At 39.3% G+C, this 17,054-nt stretch overlaps 1 protein-coding gene across 2 annotated transcripts in view; it reads right to left on the reverse strand.

Moving 5' to 3' along the window:
* The window catches only part of SEL1L (SEL1L adaptor subunit of SYVN1 ubiquitin ligase), a 56,736-nt gene that overhangs the window by 11,030 nt on the left and 28,652 nt on the right, over positions 1-17,054 (reverse strand). Inside the window, exons 7-18 of one of the 2 annotated variants that reach the window (XM_073349350.2) lie at positions 14,390-14,443; positions 14,251-14,310; positions 12,833-12,914; positions 11,998-12,152; positions 10,835-10,891; positions 8,982-9,050; positions 8,150-8,227; positions 6,631-6,693; positions 4,822-4,909; positions 4,329-4,477; positions 2,831-2,996; positions 498-572 (exon numbers count right to left, since the gene is read on the reverse strand). In XM_073349350.2, coding sequence (XP_073205451.1) covers positions 498-572; positions 2,831-2,996; positions 4,329-4,477; positions 4,822-4,909; positions 6,631-6,693; positions 8,150-8,227; positions 8,982-9,050; positions 10,835-10,891; positions 11,998-12,152; positions 12,833-12,914; positions 14,251-14,310; positions 14,390-14,443 — 1,096 coding nt within the window. Of the gene's footprint in view, positions 1-497; positions 573-2,830; positions 2,997-4,328; positions 4,478-4,821; positions 4,910-6,630; positions 6,694-8,149; positions 8,228-8,981; positions 9,051-10,834; positions 10,892-11,997; positions 12,153-12,832; positions 12,915-14,250; positions 14,311-14,389; positions 14,444-17,054 lie in introns of those variants that run through there. The other variant, XM_073349351.1, reaches the window with a different exon arrangement.

The following is a 17,054-nucleotide window of genomic DNA, read 5'->3' on the forward strand; positions in this document are numbered from 1 at the left end:
CATAGGAAAACATGACCCCCAAGAGATGTGCTCCAAACCAGTGAACTATTGTTTGCACTCACATCAAGGACTATCAAACAGATTTGAGACAGACTACAAAAACTGTCTGATTATTGTCGTAGTAATTATAAATCCTTCAAAGTAGTGATTTAGAAGGGAAATCACTAGGAGCAGTAGCCATGCTAGTAGGAAAGCCTATAAGGTAGGCAGCAAGTGTAAGACTGCAGAGCTGAAAGTCACTGAATCTTGTCTAATCCCCAGAAGACTCAAGTAGTATGTGAGCCAATTCTCATATTGAAAACTGGATAAAGAGTAAGTCCTAGACAGACAGCAGAATATTTCAGTCAAGGAATGACCCAGAAAGTAACGGTCTGTCGATACTAAGTAGGTTACTCTCTCCTTTCAAATAAAACAAGTGTAGTAAAGTTAATATCCTGTAGATAAGAAACTAGACCAGGTGGTCAAAGTGAAATTGTCATCATTGAACTCTGACTTACCTTGGGAGGCTGCTCTATTCCAATGCAGCAAGGCTTGGGGATAAGTCTCATTCTCTCCTACTATGCTGGCCTCTTCTGCAGGAAAAAAAGGAAGTAATTAAGTCAAGCAGGAACAGGGCACAGAACCTCCATACTGTCTTTCTGATTATGTGCACGTCAGTGTCCATGTTCACCATTTACAAAAACCTTTGCTGAGCTGGATTAAACGGCTGTGCCTCAGAGATCATGGGTCAGATTCTGACCTTTGGTTCTTTATTCTCTGTGCTCCACTTATGGTGCAAAGGGGACAGAATTTTGGGTGGTGTAAAGCTGGTGTAGCTACCTTTATGCCTCCCATTCTATACCCTTTTCTAGGTTCCCAAGTGGATCAAAAGTACAAAGGGGCAATCCACATATGGCACAACATTACTCCAGCTAGAGAAATCTAGGGAATTTAGAGCAGCCTGCTCTAAGTTACACGCATGGCCAGTTCAGTCCTTGGGGAACTTGGGCAGCGGCTAGCACATCCCTCGGCCCGCGCCGCTTCCCGCAGCCTCCATTGGCCTGGAACGGCAAACCACAGCCAGTGAGAGCTGCAATCAGCCAAACCTGCAGACGCGGCAGGTAAACAAACAGGCCCGGCCCGCCAGAGGGTTTATTCTGGCGGGCCATGTGCTAAAGGTTGCCGATCCCTGCAATAGTAGCACTATACCATTCCTTTGCAGAATGGATTACAAGTTAGAAAACATATATGACATGGTACAATATAAAGTTTATTTCTCTTGTAGACAATTTGTGCTGCAGATAACAGCTACTGTTACTCTAACGGGAGCTGGAATAGTTTGTGATAACAGCCCAAAATTTTTAGTAGCTAGATTTTCCAGCGTACTTAACACCTTTAATGAGGCCAGATTATCACAATTTTAGTTCCCATGTAGGCATCTAATACAGTGAACAGGTTCCCCCCCCCCCCCAAGAGCTCAGCACGCGACAACTCCCACTGTTTTCAATGAAAGCTGGGCAGATTTGAAAATCCAGCCTTAAAAAGCACAGTTTTTGAACACAGGAGTTGAACAATTTTAGTTATTTTAACTCTGAATACAAGTTTCAAAAGCGTGTAACCTCCAAGCATGGTTGAAGGATCTAAGTAGTTAAGAAAAATTACCCACTGTGTGCAGTGCTAGAATCCATTTCAGAAACGTGTGGAAGTTTTAGGCTTTTATTGACACAGTGTCACACATAAAGGGATGGCTGTGGAAGTGCTGCATGGGTCAAGAGATTAATATTCCATTTAAAATTCTTTCAATTCTAAAGTATTGGTTTCAAATTTGAAATATTATCTGGCAGCAATTGATACCCTATGTAAAATGCATTTGTGTCAGTCTAGTCCCCAATGGACATATGATCACTTCTTAAGAGTGACACCACAAATGGCAGTCTCAGAGTCCATGGAAACTTGTCCTCTTACTCTTAGAGGTGATGTCTTCAGGATCAAGACTGAGACATACTGACAGAACAAGCTTCCAAAATACCCTGCCACTGTTGTATCCCTTTTGGCTATCGAAGCCATCACGGTGCTCAGCGTGGCACCTTTTAGCATCATTCAAAACAAAACTATGAAATCTACTAGCAGTCAATAGGTTGACTTGGTAAGGTAATCACACAAAGCTCATAGCAGTTGTATTTTTGAGATCCGCACAAAACTTTGTGCAGGAACCCAGCATTTTTCTGATAAATGTCCAGATTTTTTTTTAAAAACCATGTATCACTCTACTTCTAGTATGTTCTGATAACTCTGCTGTATTGCCACAGACTTTACTTTGGTCACCCATTTTTAGTGAAGCTTGATTTAATTACTAAACAGTTCTTTCAAGTCTAACGAAAGAGCTCACCTGCCCAGCTAACTATTTGTCATGCTTTCTAGTCAAGAATAAGAGGGTAACAACACTTCACTAAGAAGTAAAGCTCTAGGCCTCACTCTCCCAACCTCTCCTAAGCTCATGCTCAAATAAATTGGTTAGTCTCTAAGGTGCCACAAGTACTCCTTTTCTTTTTGCGAATACAGACTAACACGGCTGTTACTCTGAAACAGGTATGTCCGACTTCAAAATGTTCATTAACACTCAGACCAGAAAAATATCCTTACAGGGCAAGAGAAACAGAATCAATAACTTCTGAATATAGGAGGCAGTCAGGATGGGGGAGAATTCTTGCTGTCCAAGAAACCTTATTAGTTCAGACCAGCTATTTAGTCCTAGGTATGCCTTGCTTGATGATGCATTGCATGTTAAATGTACAGTTACTACTAATCCACAGTGAGCTACTTTTTGACACAAGCTAGCATAGCCTCTTACTCTGATCAAGTATGAAGGCAGCATTGCTCTGTGCCACTTCGTAGCCTTGTTCTGCCAACAGGAGATATTGAACTACAGCAGCATTTGAATCACCATCTTTATAGCTATTGTAGGCAGTCATGAGTCTCTCAGACCAGCGCCCTCGTTCACATACATTCTTAAATAACTGTAGGGAAAAAAAAGAACACACAGTTATCAGAAGCTTCTTCAAAAGTTTACTGTTTAAAAGATCTGAAGAGGTACGTCTTAGATAGCCTTTGAAACAGTTTATTTAAATGGACAATAAGGGTTCTGGAAACAGGAAGAAACACAGAAGGACCTAAGTGGCTTAATAGTCTAATAGAACATCCTTAACAATGGAAGTACAGCAGGAATACAACAGCCTCAAAACAAACCACTAAAACACTAGGTTTCTTCGAGTATAACTCTAGATCCAAAGGGCAGTCTCTGTTGTAGGAGGTCCATACCTCAGCCAGTGTGAAGAATAAGTGGCTAACCCAAGAAAAGTGAATACGTATCCCAGACAAGACAGCACAAGGAAAAATGAGGTTACCAGTTTTCTTGTTTCTTTTACGAAAGAGCTGTTTAGTATTCAGAATTGTCTGTATTGCATATGTTTGTGCACAAGGCCCACACATTCCACAAAATCTGTGGCAGAATCCACATTACTTCAGAACTCAGCTTTAAAAAAAAAAAAAGTTTCTAGCTCTCCATTACAAAGATAATATTGAAGCCCTCCCCAGCTGGAGAACTCAAGTTTCAAAATAAATAGGGACTACCGTCTTGGTTGTATCGTTTGCCTTCATATTAAAAATCCTCCCCCCTGCTTTTTTTTTTTTTTTTTTTTTTTTCTTTCTTTCTAATTTAAGTGAAGCTATTGCAACACTTCCAGATGCCACTGCAGAGTGCCACAGAATCTAGGAACCTTGCCACGGAATATATAGGTGCTTGTTCATTTATCAAGTTATACTGTGAAACAGGGTCTAAACTCAACAGGAAAAATTCAACACCAGTGGGGACTGGGCGAAGTGTACTATTCCACTGATTTCAACTGAGTTGCAGCCTACTTACATAGTCAGTAACTTTCACTCAATTTCACAAATCAGTAGAACTGGATGGGAAACCCTTTTCCTGTCCCAAGAACATTTAAGAATTTGAAAATTTTCCTGTCCTGTATGGGGACAAAGTCAAAATCTTGAAGATTTTCACAAACGGTCTGGAAAAAAAAAAATTGGTTGGAATCAATTGAAACATTGTTTCAATTTTGACCAATTTTTTAATTATCTGAAAATTTCAAAAACAAAACAAAAAAAACCTGGAATTTTTATTTCAGAAGCATCAAGACGTTTTCAATTTTTTTTCAGAACAAAACCGACTGTTTCTTATGAACAGTTTTGTTTTGACAAATCAGCATTTTCCACAAAAATAATCTATCAAAAACTCCTGACCAGCTCTACAAATTAGCCTGGGTTGTAAATTTATGAAGAGAGGGCCTCACCTCAACAGCAGTATGACAGGAGCGCATCACCCCGGTGCCAGTGGCATGCATCTGTGCCAGGTTATAGAAAGCCAGAATATGACCACCCTGGGAGGCCAAATTAAAATATTTCAAAGCCTGTTTATAGTCTCTCTTCACTCCAATGCCATCTACAAAGAAAGAAGCCATGCCTGAGGTCAACACTATTCAGAGATTGCAAATGAATACCCACAAAGGCAGAACGGCAACCAAAATGAAGGATATAGTAGTTGTGTTTTTAATTTAAAACAATTAAGAAACAGTAGCTGAAGGCAATTTGTTAAGAAAAATGCCATCAGGTAAGGTCTAAGTATTCAGACTGAAGGAACATGAAGACTATTTTACTATATTTTGTGCTAGGTGGTCTAAATTCCTCTGATGAATATACAGTACTGACTCATATGTTAAACACACTCCTACTGTCCCAGTGCCATCTAGTGAATACGTAATGCAACAACATTCTGAAGCCACTTACTGTAATACATGGAGCCCAGCTGAAGCTGTCCATCTACCCAGCCTTGTTCTGCAGCCTTCTGGAAATACTTTAATGCCAGTTCATAATTCTGCAGTAAGACAGCTTGAGTCATTATAGAGCCTAGCAGGGTGGCACACTAAGGAGATATAGCCTCATCAAAATGAGGATGGACTTGTATGCATGTATCTGTGCATCAAGAATGGATTATATGCCCATAAATGTCTATATGTTTTTGCTGACAACAGGAGAATAAATAAATTAATGCTTCTTCTCCAGCTATGTAGAAGAGTTACATATAAAACACAAAGAAGAGTTCTGTTGAGTAAGACAACAATGTGATGCAGCTGTGAAAAAAGCTATCATCATTCTTGGGGGGTGTATTAACAAGAGTGTTATATGTAAGAGACGGGAGGTAACTGTCCTGCTCTACCTGGCACTGGTGAGGCTTCAGCTGGAGCATGTGGCCAGTTCTGGGAGGCATATTTTAGGAAAGATGTGGACAAACTGGACAGAGTTCAGAGAGCTACAAAAAGGTTCAGAAAACCTGACCTATGAGGAAAAAAGTTAAAACAACTGGGCATGTTTAGTCCTGAGAAAAGAAGAGTGAGGGGGAACTTGATAATGGTCTTCAAATTGTTAACGGCTGTTACGGAGAAGATGGGGATCAACTGTTCTCTATGTCAACTGAATGCAGGACAAGAAGTATTCCGCTTAATCTAAATCTCCCTTGCTGCAGAGTAAGTATTAGGAAAAACTTTATAACTATTAGCGTAGTTAAGTTCTGGACTAGGCTTCCAAGGGAGTTTTGGAATTCCTGTCACTGGAGGTTTCTAAGAACAGGCTAGATAGACAAACACCTGTTGGGGTGGACTAGGTATACTACAGTCCTCTGCACTGAGGCACGACCCAACTAGATGACCCTGATAGTCCATTCCAGCCCTACGTTTCTATGATTTTTATGTACTCTTCAGAGTAGACTATTCTCTAGCACTTGTCTGCAAGTGTAGAAAATGGGGCTATTAACTCAGTCTTTTAGGACACCCAAGAAATCACTAAATATTTTACAGGCTCTCCAACAAACCTCTGCTTCAAAAACCTATGCCAGTAGCTATAGGACGGGTATCCATAAAGCTTTGATACTACAATGGCTGATTGCAGTGCTGTGCATAGACATAATTTTTGTTTGTTTAGCTACATGGAATGGACACGTTGTACTGTTTCAGGAGAAAACAGCTCTAGAACCTCTTAGCTGCACTATTTAGCTTTGAAATAGTTCAGCTCAACTACAGACACCTTGAATTTATCTGTTTGCAGAGCTGAATACCTGGAGCTCCAGGAAGGTATATCTTGCACATGGAATCACTAGCAAGGCAAGTGATATAAGCATTTGTCCCTGCAGATTTCCATAAAAATCTATGTATAGACTTGCGTGTCCTTGAACCAAGAAATAAACAGGAATAGTTCAGAGCTACGTCTAATTGCAAGACAAAATAAAGCTGGATTTTAAAAGTATTTTATAGTAGGTTTTGTATTTTAAGAATTATTTCAGTCCTGTGACTAGTAACATCTTTAATGGGCACTGGCTGTTCAAGCTATTTGAAAATATAAGGGTATTATATTTCTCAGTACTGGAGTTTTACTTTCACGACTTATATCCATAGGATTTGAGCAACTAAAAATTGATTACCTATGAAGGAAAAAATCAGCAAATAAGATTATTATACCTCTCTTCTACCAACCAGGTATTTTAGAAATTGACTGGTTTTTCCACAAGGTGATCAGGACTGAAAAGATACTATTCAGACTTACCACTGGAACTCCTCTTCCATACAGATAAGCCATTCCTAGCCCACTCTGTCCAACTGGATTACCCTGACAACAAAGGAAAAAACACTTAAGGAGGAAAAAAAAAAAAAAAGGCGGGGGGGAGGGAGGGAAGACCTGGCTACAAGTTTTACCAAAGTCTTTAATATGTCCTTTAATATCCTCTAGGATAACTACTGTTGAAGATTAACAGATTTTCATAAACTCTTTAAAATGCCACGGTCCCTATTTAAGGCCTATGGTGCTAGCCTCTCCTTGGCGCCTATTGTGCTACCCTTATTCTGTTACCACTCCATTGATTTCAGTAGAAAACTAGGATGTATCCAACTCCTGAAGTAAGAACCTATGCTGTGACTCTCAGAGAGACAGCACAGAACTTGCAGTCCCCAAGGGGAGGTGGCACTAAGATAGCTTTCAGCCACCTGTGTGCTCCTGAGTCTGGGCTGTTCCGAGCACTGGAGGGACCTGTGGTGTAGCAAATAGCCTTGGGGCCCTAAATTATGACAACCTCTCTGGAATGGTCAATTTATGGCATGCCGCACTGCCTAGAATCTCTACCGCACTGCATGCTATGGCTCTGCCCTGACATCCACCTCCATACACCAGGACTTGTGAGTGTTCCTCTGAAGGCAGCTTTACACAGCTGTCTTTCACAGTGCATGCACTGGGGGGAATCTCCCCCTACCAGGGCTGTTAGGATCCTGTTACGCTGGGTAAAAAGTGCTGGAGTGGTATAAAAGGTCTGGAAAGGGGGTGAGAATCTCACCCCAGGTATCTAGACAAATTCAAGCAGTAATCAAGTTGCTAATCTTAGTTGTCATCTTGCAGGGCATGGAAGAGTAAGAAAAGTACTAGCACTTTATCCCAAAACCCAAAGAACTTCACTCTCACCACATTTTATACATGCACTGTATTTCTTTCCCAGAAGGCTACTTCTGCCGCAAGCTAATCTTCCCATAAAATAAAAATTTTAAATGCTCAAGCTTCTTTCGTATTTAAAACTCAGTAAAATAATCTGAGCATATTATCAAAATAAATGAAAGCATATGATGCATGGACAAGAGAAAAACTGCAGCCCGTGGTAGAACACAGTGTCAGTTTAATTTATAGCTTTGCTATACAACCATTTAGGAGAGTAAGTGAAGACCACACACACACACAGCAGGGGAAATTTAGAGACGGGATTTAAACATCTAAACCAGAAGCAATAGTTGCAGGTCATAAAAAAATTGTTGCACCTGTTGCATTGAGCAAACTCCATGAAGCACTGTGGTCAGGAACTTAATTTTAGGTCTTATGAAATAGTCTATGTTTGTAAAGTACTTTACATATGAATTTTTAGCTATTTAAGTTACAAAAAATGAAGTCAAAGGGAGACTTTTGTGAACAATCACAATCTACCTTTCAGCAGATATGGCCTTTTTTTTTTAAAAAAAAACTCAATTAAAAAAATATAACAAAACAAAACAAAAAACAAAAAAACCCCATACCACCAAAAACATACCATATCAGCAGCTTTCTTGAAATACTGAAGAGCAGTCTCATTGCTCTGGGGTATGATATCACTTCCTTCCGAATACATCTAGGAGACAAAAGCAGAACTAACAGTTAAGTAAGGGGCAAAGTTTAGTTTTAAGTGGGAGAAGTGAAGAACCTCGACTAACTTTCCATGTGGAATTCATGTCCATTTCTTTTATTGGCTGTCATTGAAAATATACAAACAATTTCTATTTAGTGCAAATTTCAACATGTATAGATAAGAAAAGATGTGGTTTTAGACTAAGGCTAAATAGTGGTCTTTTAAAAATACAAGAAAAACACATCTATCAAAAGAAATTGCTCTTTAACCAATTAGATTATGTTGATTAGGAGGCTTTGTTATTGGAAACTTTTGTATTTCATCAAAAGGCATTCTGGAAAAAGTTGAGCTACCATATTGCTCCATTAACAGTAGTGTATACCATACACACAGACCGAATATGCTGGAAAGGCTTAGGAGTGAATAACGGAGAGCTAGAACTCTTGTATTACTAAAACAATGATTACTGTGAAGTTTCTTACACCTTCCTCTAAAGCATTAGGACTTGAAGAAGAGCTCTGTGTAGCTCAAAAGTGTCTCTCTTTCACCAACAGAAGTTGGTCCAATAAGAGATTAAAACAAAGCCTCTTTAGAAAGACAAGGAGGGTGAGGTAAAGTGAATGCCTAATTGAGGAGCTTAAGTCTTTAATTAGACAACTAAATAATCATACTGATTTTCAAAAAAAGGAGAATACCCAGCAACCCTCAATGAAACAGTCATCCACATTTGCATGCTTTGGAAATACTAGTGTCTTACCTTTCCTAGAAAGGCCATGGCGTGCGAGTTACCAGCATTAGCTGCTTGGTTGAAGTATTCAAATGCTCTCTGTAAGAAAGAGTCCAAAAGTATTGTAGTCAATAAAAGCATTTCCTCTCCATAAACAAACAGTGTTTATAGATTCTATATTACACTCCACTGGTAACAGGTATATTACCAAATATTGCTTGTGATGTACAGTAAAGGTTCCAACATGAAGATGAACATCTCTTGGCATGCCATGAGTTAGCACGAGGGGTCAGAAATAATGCCATTAATTTCAATTTGCAAAGCAGCTTCATATTAACCTGTTTCAGAAGATGAATTCTCTAGGCATTTGCATAAGGTAAATCCACTCTAAAATTACAGCTCTTTTTCCATAATCCATTTTGAGAGCACTGCCTCCAGGTGCATTTTTTCCCCCCCGCCATAGAAAAAAGCTACACACAGTGTCTGAGGACAACCTGCCATTCATGAAACCTTTCTGGTCTTCCTCTATCTCCAGTATGGCTCTCTCTTTTTAAGCACAGAATGGCCAAAATTCTGACCAAGATTTTAACACTAAGTTGAGTGTCACTATTGGGAAACAGGAGCTGTTTAATTAGACAGTTTGCCCAAGTCCACTGAATGATTAAATATATGTAATAGGAGGTTCCCCCCACATAATTTGCATACCTAGACCAGCAGGCACCCTGGGCCTGGCATTCCCCCAAAATTCAGGGAGGTGATGCCTCATTTTTCCAGTTGTGAGCAGTCTAAGCAGCTGAGCCCTACTAGCCTAGCCTAACTCATCCCAAAAAAAACTTAATTGTAGGGACATGTGTGTCCGTAGGACATTCTCCAATCTGGGTAGATATTTAGAGCTGATTTTGTACTATTCTGAGCTGAATACCCAGGATTGTTTGATGTCACTAGGGAAAGCTCATTTAAATCGGCTAAATTTAAAGTTCAGTTTGACCAGAACTAGCTGCTGGCTCTAAGAGGCCTCCTTGGTTATAAATTCTTGATTGATACTTGAGGAGCGAGTGGGAACACTATCACTCTGGCAGTTACAAAACTCCATGTTAGGTATTTCAAATTGCCTTCATCTTCAGTGCAGACTCTGTGGCTGTGCCCAGTCTGAACGATACATATGGATCAAAAACAATGCTGAACAAAGGATGTTTTTGTTTGTTTTCAGTTGATTTAAAGACAACTGCAGAGTTCACTCACTCTCTTATTGGGAATTAGTCTGGAATAATCATCTTCATGACATGTCCACTCTGAGTCTTATGGGATACACATAAGATCTTCATTTACCATCACATAAGCTTTTTAAAAATTCTGCCTGCCTTTCTTTGCAGCAAGTCAATTTCTTCCTATTGCATAAGCCAACTCAGCAATGAGCTGGGAATTGTGAACACCTGGCAGTACTGAAAGCCACACATCCATTTGCTGCTTATTCAACCATGAAAGAGTATATTTATTGTATAGCAACAATTCTTGTAAACAACAAGGGCCAGATTCTAATTTCAAATCTATGCATCAGCACACCACGAAAAGCCTCTTATGCATGCAAAAGCTCAGTCACTGAGATATGCAATGAAGTGTGTTGTCTCTTCTGTACAGGAATCTTGCACCATGTATTTTGACTTCATCTCCAATGTCTTCAACTAATGTGTAAACAGGGAGAGAATCTGGTCCTTCTACCAATCAGAATAGTGCATACAACTAGCTAAGAAAGCCAGTCACAATTGCTGTATCAACCCAACATTTAGACAACCGTTTTAGTTTTTCAGGAGGACTAGACAATTTACTCTCTTGTAAATCATTATATTTATCACTAAAGGCCAGCAATGATGTAAAATGGATACCTGGTGATTTTGCTCCACTCCTCTTCCTCCATGTAAATGTAACTGCCCAAGGCCAACCTGAAAAACGAAAACAAAAACTAAACGCATTGTGTGTCCCTGTATACAGAAGCTTTATACACAAGCAATATAATTACAAATTGAATAAATTAATCACATGCTCAGCAAACAGCATACCAAATTGTTTATCAGAGATAAAGATGAAAGGAAATAAGCTTGAAAACGAAATTATTCTGCTTTAGTAGCCACCACAGTTTGAGGCAAAAGGCTAACGCAAATGAGTTAGCTCCTCCAGGTTTAAGATCCTTGTTACGATATAAAAAAAAAAAAAAGATCGAACATCTTTGAATTTGTTACCTTAGTTTTAAAAAATCATATCTTCTCAATCCTTCTACTTAACTGTGTCACTGCTGCCATACATGGTTGGTATGTTGTTAGTCCAAAGGCCACTCCAGTGTGCCATGTTTATTCCTTAGGGTGAACATTTCTAATGTAACATTAGTGCTACGTAGAATTCTGTTGGGTTCTACTGAACAGAGGCAGAAAACAGCAACAAAGGGGGATGGAGAACATTGATGGTTGCACGTGACAGTTCTTCTAGTTAAATCTAGCCACCTTACAACCGCAGACAAGATACCTAACTATGGTCATATTGGTCTCTCCAAGGCCCTCAGCAGTCCTCTGCTCCTCTGTCCTGAAGGCCCTGCACTGTGACAGTCCTTCTGGTCAAGGCTCCCTCCAGAACAGCCAATTCTGCTCTTAAACTGGCCAGAGGAGTTGGAGTGTTGCAAAGCTCTCTCCTCCTCAGGGTGTGAGGAAAGCAACCATTAGAATGTTGATCAAAAAAGGAATTTTATTTTCCAAGCACACCCCCCAAAAAAAAAAAAATTGTGTTCGTCAGTTTTTATTGGTGGAGTTTTTAAGTTTGAAAACCAAGAACGTTTTGGTTTCTCAACAAATACCTGAAAATTTTAACAGAACAAAAATATAATCAGAAAGCTATTTTCCATCAAAAGACGTTTCAGTGAAAAATTTCTGATCAGCTCTAGTAACCATGTTGGTCTGGGAGCAAGAGAAGAAACTGGATTCTTGAGAGCTTCACACATTTGCAACTGCTCCAACAGCCTCTGGAAGAGTCCCACCCCACTGTGTCACACTGATCATACCTGTGCTTGTACATCTCCTTTCTCTGCTAGAAACTGGTAATATTGAATCAAATCTTCCTCCAGCATCCCACTGGCCATTCCTGGATTTTCCACTTCATCTGCCAAGCGAATTCTCTGCACAACTGTGCCTCCTGTCAGAGATATATCGCTAGCCACTGGTGACAAGAAGATGAGAAGAACAAGGAAAGCAACATGAAGTTAACATACAAAGACATATAAAGTAAGCTATTTGCAGACAACTTTCAACTGAGAGCTACATTTTTGGCACACCACCAGAAAGACTGGTTTTATCGAAATCAAACATTCACTCAGATCCCATAAACTGGGCATAGGGGCCGGTATATTAGAGTAAGTACTTCTCAAGAACAAACTAGTTATGCTATGATTTTGTGTATTGTAGGCACATGATAAAGGGGAATAGACAGTTTTGGTTGTGACTCTGCCGTACATGGATGGTGCACAGTGCAAGACAGGTTAGGTTCCACAACCAACCTTAACTCTGAATTTCCAGAATTCAAAGGATGTTTTTGAAATAAATACAAAAACCTATTAAGTTTTTCTAGAAAAATCAGTTAATTTATAAGATTAATTCTGCCTGGGAATATCAATTTGAAGTACTTTGGTATCCTTCAGAATTAAAACTTTAAATTTAAAGGTTATACATGGAATAAGTTATCATAAATTGGTCTACAATATCTGTAAGAGCTAACCTACCAGTGTGTTCAACTAATGGAAGTATAAGAAAATAAAATTCTAAATATTTTGAAGTATGCCCAGACAAATATTGTAGGTAATTCTAGATTTGCTCCTTCATTAATATGAATTTTTTTTTTACCATGATTAGCCACAAGTCGATAGTGAGTGAGAGCAGATTCACAACTCTGAAGGACTCCTATCCCACCCCAGTACCGGTAACCCTGCAAAGATACAAAAGCAAGGAACCATCAGTTATACAGCCACTTATTGGACATTTATGCAGTTAAATAGCCGGATGCACTCATGTGACTTTCATCAACTTTTCACAGCAGAAGAAATGCTTAAGATTAGACGTACTGTTAAATACAAGGTCAGAAGGATTTTTGGGATGTCAGCCAGTTAGTCCTAACACAAATAAATAGGGCTCTACCAAATTCATGGTCCATTTTGGTCAATTTCATGGTCATAGGATTTTAAAAATCGTAAACTTCATGATTTCACCTATTTAAATCTGATGCTGTAATTGTAAGGGTCCTGACCCAAAAAGGAGTTTTGGGGTGGGGTCGGTGTCACAAGGTTATTGTAGGGGGGTTGCGGTACTGCCTTCAGCACTGGGAAGCTGGAGAGAAGCGGTTGCTGGCCGGGAGCCTAGCTCTGAAGGAAGAGCCGCCTCCAGCAGCAGAACAGAAGAAAGGATGGCATGATATGATATTGCCACCCTTACTTCTGCATTCCTGCCTGCAGAGCTGGGCCATCAGTCAGCAGCTGCCACTCTCTAGCACCCTAGCTCTGAAGGCAGCGCAGAAGTAAGGGTGGCAATACCACAACCCCCCTAAAACAACCTTGTGACCCATCTGCAACTCTCTTTTGGTCAGGACCCCCAATTTGAGAAACGCTGGTCTCCCCCATGAAATCTGTATAGTACAAGGTAAAAAACAAACACACAGAAGACAAGTTTTCATGGGGGGAGACCAGATTTCACAGTCCATGATGCATTTTTCATGGCTGTGAATTTGGTAGGGCCCTACAAATGAATGCAAGTGTAGCCAATGAGCTTTGTGTTTTAAATCACACAAAACAACTAAACAGATTTTCATGCCTCAAGAGCAACAATTTAACACATTCTGTTTAAAGGTTTTGCATCTTATATATCATATTCTATTTGTGCATTTTATACGTGCAGTTGGAGAAAAACAAGATCTTGCTTTGGTTTTTAAGGGCTTGAGTCTCCTCTCATTTATACCAGTGTAACTCTGGAGTAACTCCATTGAAATCCCTGGAGATAAATAAGGGCAAAACAGTTGTGAAGGAGACTCCAGTCCTAAGCGTTAGCTTCCACCTTTTGTGGAAGGTTTCTGTATTAAAAAGTAATGGAATGCATAGGCAAGAAAAGGCACTTTAAACACTAGAGCATGTGTATACAAACTAAGCACCTATACTTTTAGGTGTTTAGAATATAAAACATTCATGATCTTAATAATCGAGATATAAAATTAGATAAAAAGGAGCATTTCTATTAACTTTAGTTCTGTGAATTAGCTATGAAATCTCACTTACTAAAAACATGTGCGCTATCAGATTTCCTCCGAGAGCTCCAAAAGTGTAATAAACCAGGGCCTAAAATAAGAATAGAAGATATTTAATCATTTGCATCTGAAGTGAAATAAAAGCAAAAGCGAAGAATTGACAGAGTTACCTTAGCTTGACTGGAATTGACACCAAGGCCAGATGCATAGAGAAATCCAAGAGCCTGAAATTAAAAATACAAGCCAATGAATGTTTGGAAGTTTTAGGATTAGGTTTGTAGACTAGGAACAAAAAAAGGTAAATATGTTTAAAATGTCAAGAAAAAGGACTTGTCCCAGTTTAGAAACCTATACTGCTATGAAGTTGCAGTGACCTGGGAAACACAACAGGTACTTGAGTGCATATAAGCAGACCAAAAAATCCACTTTATTTGGGTAACACCCATGTCTAATTCAGTTGCAACAGGTTTTATTTTTAAATATAAAGTACATGATTTCTCCAAGGTCAAGTAGGCTACCATGCATTTCTCTTATGTTCTAGAAGAGGCAGTGCTGTGTAGTATCCCCTGGAGCGTAGAGCTGCAAGCCAAAGACTCAAGAGATCTAATAATGACTGACATACTTGCTGAGTTGCCTTAGGCAAGCACCTTAACCTATGCCTCAGTTTCCTCATTAGTAAAACAGAAATAATTTCTCTCTCACATGGACTGTTTTGCGAGGACTACTTAAATTTTCAATGCTCTATACAAAAAATTAAGTTCTATACAGAGAAGGAGCTGCTGGAAGGGTGTTCTCCAAGAGGGCTTTGGGACTGTGGAACTTTCTCCCCACCTTGGTTCAAAATAGCCCAGAGCTGATGGATTTTCAGATATGCTGCAAAACCTATTTGACATAAATCTGGCCGGGCAGCGTTTGAGTGTATATCCCGGGGGTAGGTGTGTTGCTTTAATTTACTGGCTGGCTGAGCTAATTCATTATTTGTATATGATCAGTTTTGCTGCTGGGTAGTAATCATTTGCGATTGTAAAATCAGTTATGACATCTAAAATTTTCTGAGGAAAAAACAAAAATAAAGTATTGCTCTAGCTCTGCCACCTGGTACAGCTGTGTGGGCCAGCAGAGGGAGAACACAGAAGATATATTTGTGTGTGACACTGTAAGAGCTAACTTCCACAGTTTGACATGTTAGGATAATCAAGAGACTTCACCTACAGCAAACAGTTAACATAATTCCACCAAAACCAGAAGCCACACCAGCTGATCAGTTATCAGTGATGGCTGCATACAGTATTTCAAAAGTAGCAAAGCTACAGGTGAATCATGAATCATGCATCAGTCTTGATCTGCACCTCACTGCCTGAAATTGTGGAGACAGGATCTCAGAGCGTTTGTCTATAGTACTGTTTTTAACTAGAGTTAATTGATAGCCAACAGGTTTATAAATACTAATCTACAGACATCTGTAACCACAATCAAATATGTAATTCCACTTAAAAACCTCTAGTGTAGATGTATGGTAGCGACGGTACTGCAGTATGAATACTAGATGAATAAGGGGCCTATGCACTAGCTCTCTCCCTCAAGAATTCCTTGTTGTGGACAGTCTTTAGTAACTGAAAAAAAAATCTAAGTATTCCTGCTGATATTTCCAGTACTTAGCAGCCCTACACCGTAAGAGTCACTGAAAAAGTTCCATTGCTTGTAATTTGCTCTCAAGATATTCAGAGCTGCTAAACACATTGATAACAAATTCAGTGAGCCTGACTGCTAGCTCTGAAAAACCTATTGTGTTTGTGCCAGGACTGGGGAGTAAGGGAAGGGGAACAGTACTAATTTAGACAACCGGTTCAAACAATAGTCGTACCCTTTAGACAAGTTACAAATAAACTTGCATGCTGCTAACAAGCCTTTGAATCGCCTGCATTCGTGTGATGGAGCATGCTGTGAAATCTGTTCTCTTAATATCGGTGTTCTAAGATTCCAGGAGGAGGGGTTGAATTAGGTTATGGAGTGGAGTGAGGGAGTTTACTTGAATGGGGCAGGAGATCTTTGAAGTAATACATTACTGGTCATATGTTTAGACTGTATAATGCCTTTAGACTAGCACACGCACTTTTAGAACAAAAAAAAATCCCACTTAATATGATTAGTATATGCACATGGTTATATTTATAGGAATAGCTGTGTTCCATTCCATTACCAGAAGTTTACATATTTTTATAAAAGACATTTTAACAAAAACTATTTTTCAGCCTCCTATTTAGAGCGGGTGCTTCAATGACATTAAGGTCTGTGTGAGGAAGAAGATGGACGCAACAAGAGAAATTAAGGGAGAGAAGTGTGTGTGTGTGGGGGGGGGGAAACCATCTCAGACTAAAGTCTAAAGTGTCAGGATGAGGCTTTCCTTCACAATCAGATATTGATACCTTGCATAAAGTGTATGTGTAAATATTTAATGAAAATTCTGTGTTGATACCTACAGCCTTTGAAACCAAAAGTCCACAATTCTAGAAAATTTAAAACATGTATGTTTGTGACTAAAAGGGCAATTATGTTTCATCCAACAGTTGTTAAATTCCCAGTGGAACCTACATAACCTTGAAAGAGCTTAAATATCAGCAGTTATCTTTATGTAAATCCCATAGCCAAAAACAAACAGCACTGGGCCATTGACTCAGAAGTTTAAAAGATATTTGGTTGGCTAGAGTCTTCAAATTGTATCTGCCTGTATTTTCCTGACCTACACCCAAGCTGGTAGTTAGTTAAAGCGATGAGCAGACCAGAACTCGCTACTTACACACAGATTTAAAAAAAAAAAGATTTACTTCTAAATGT

This window comes from Lepidochelys kempii, chromosome 6 (assembly GCF_965140285.1).
Source record: "Lepidochelys kempii isolate rLepKem1 chromosome 6, rLepKem1.hap1, whole genome shotgun sequence".
Classification (NCBI taxonomy): Eukaryota; Metazoa; Chordata; order Testudines; family Cheloniidae; genus Lepidochelys; species Lepidochelys kempii.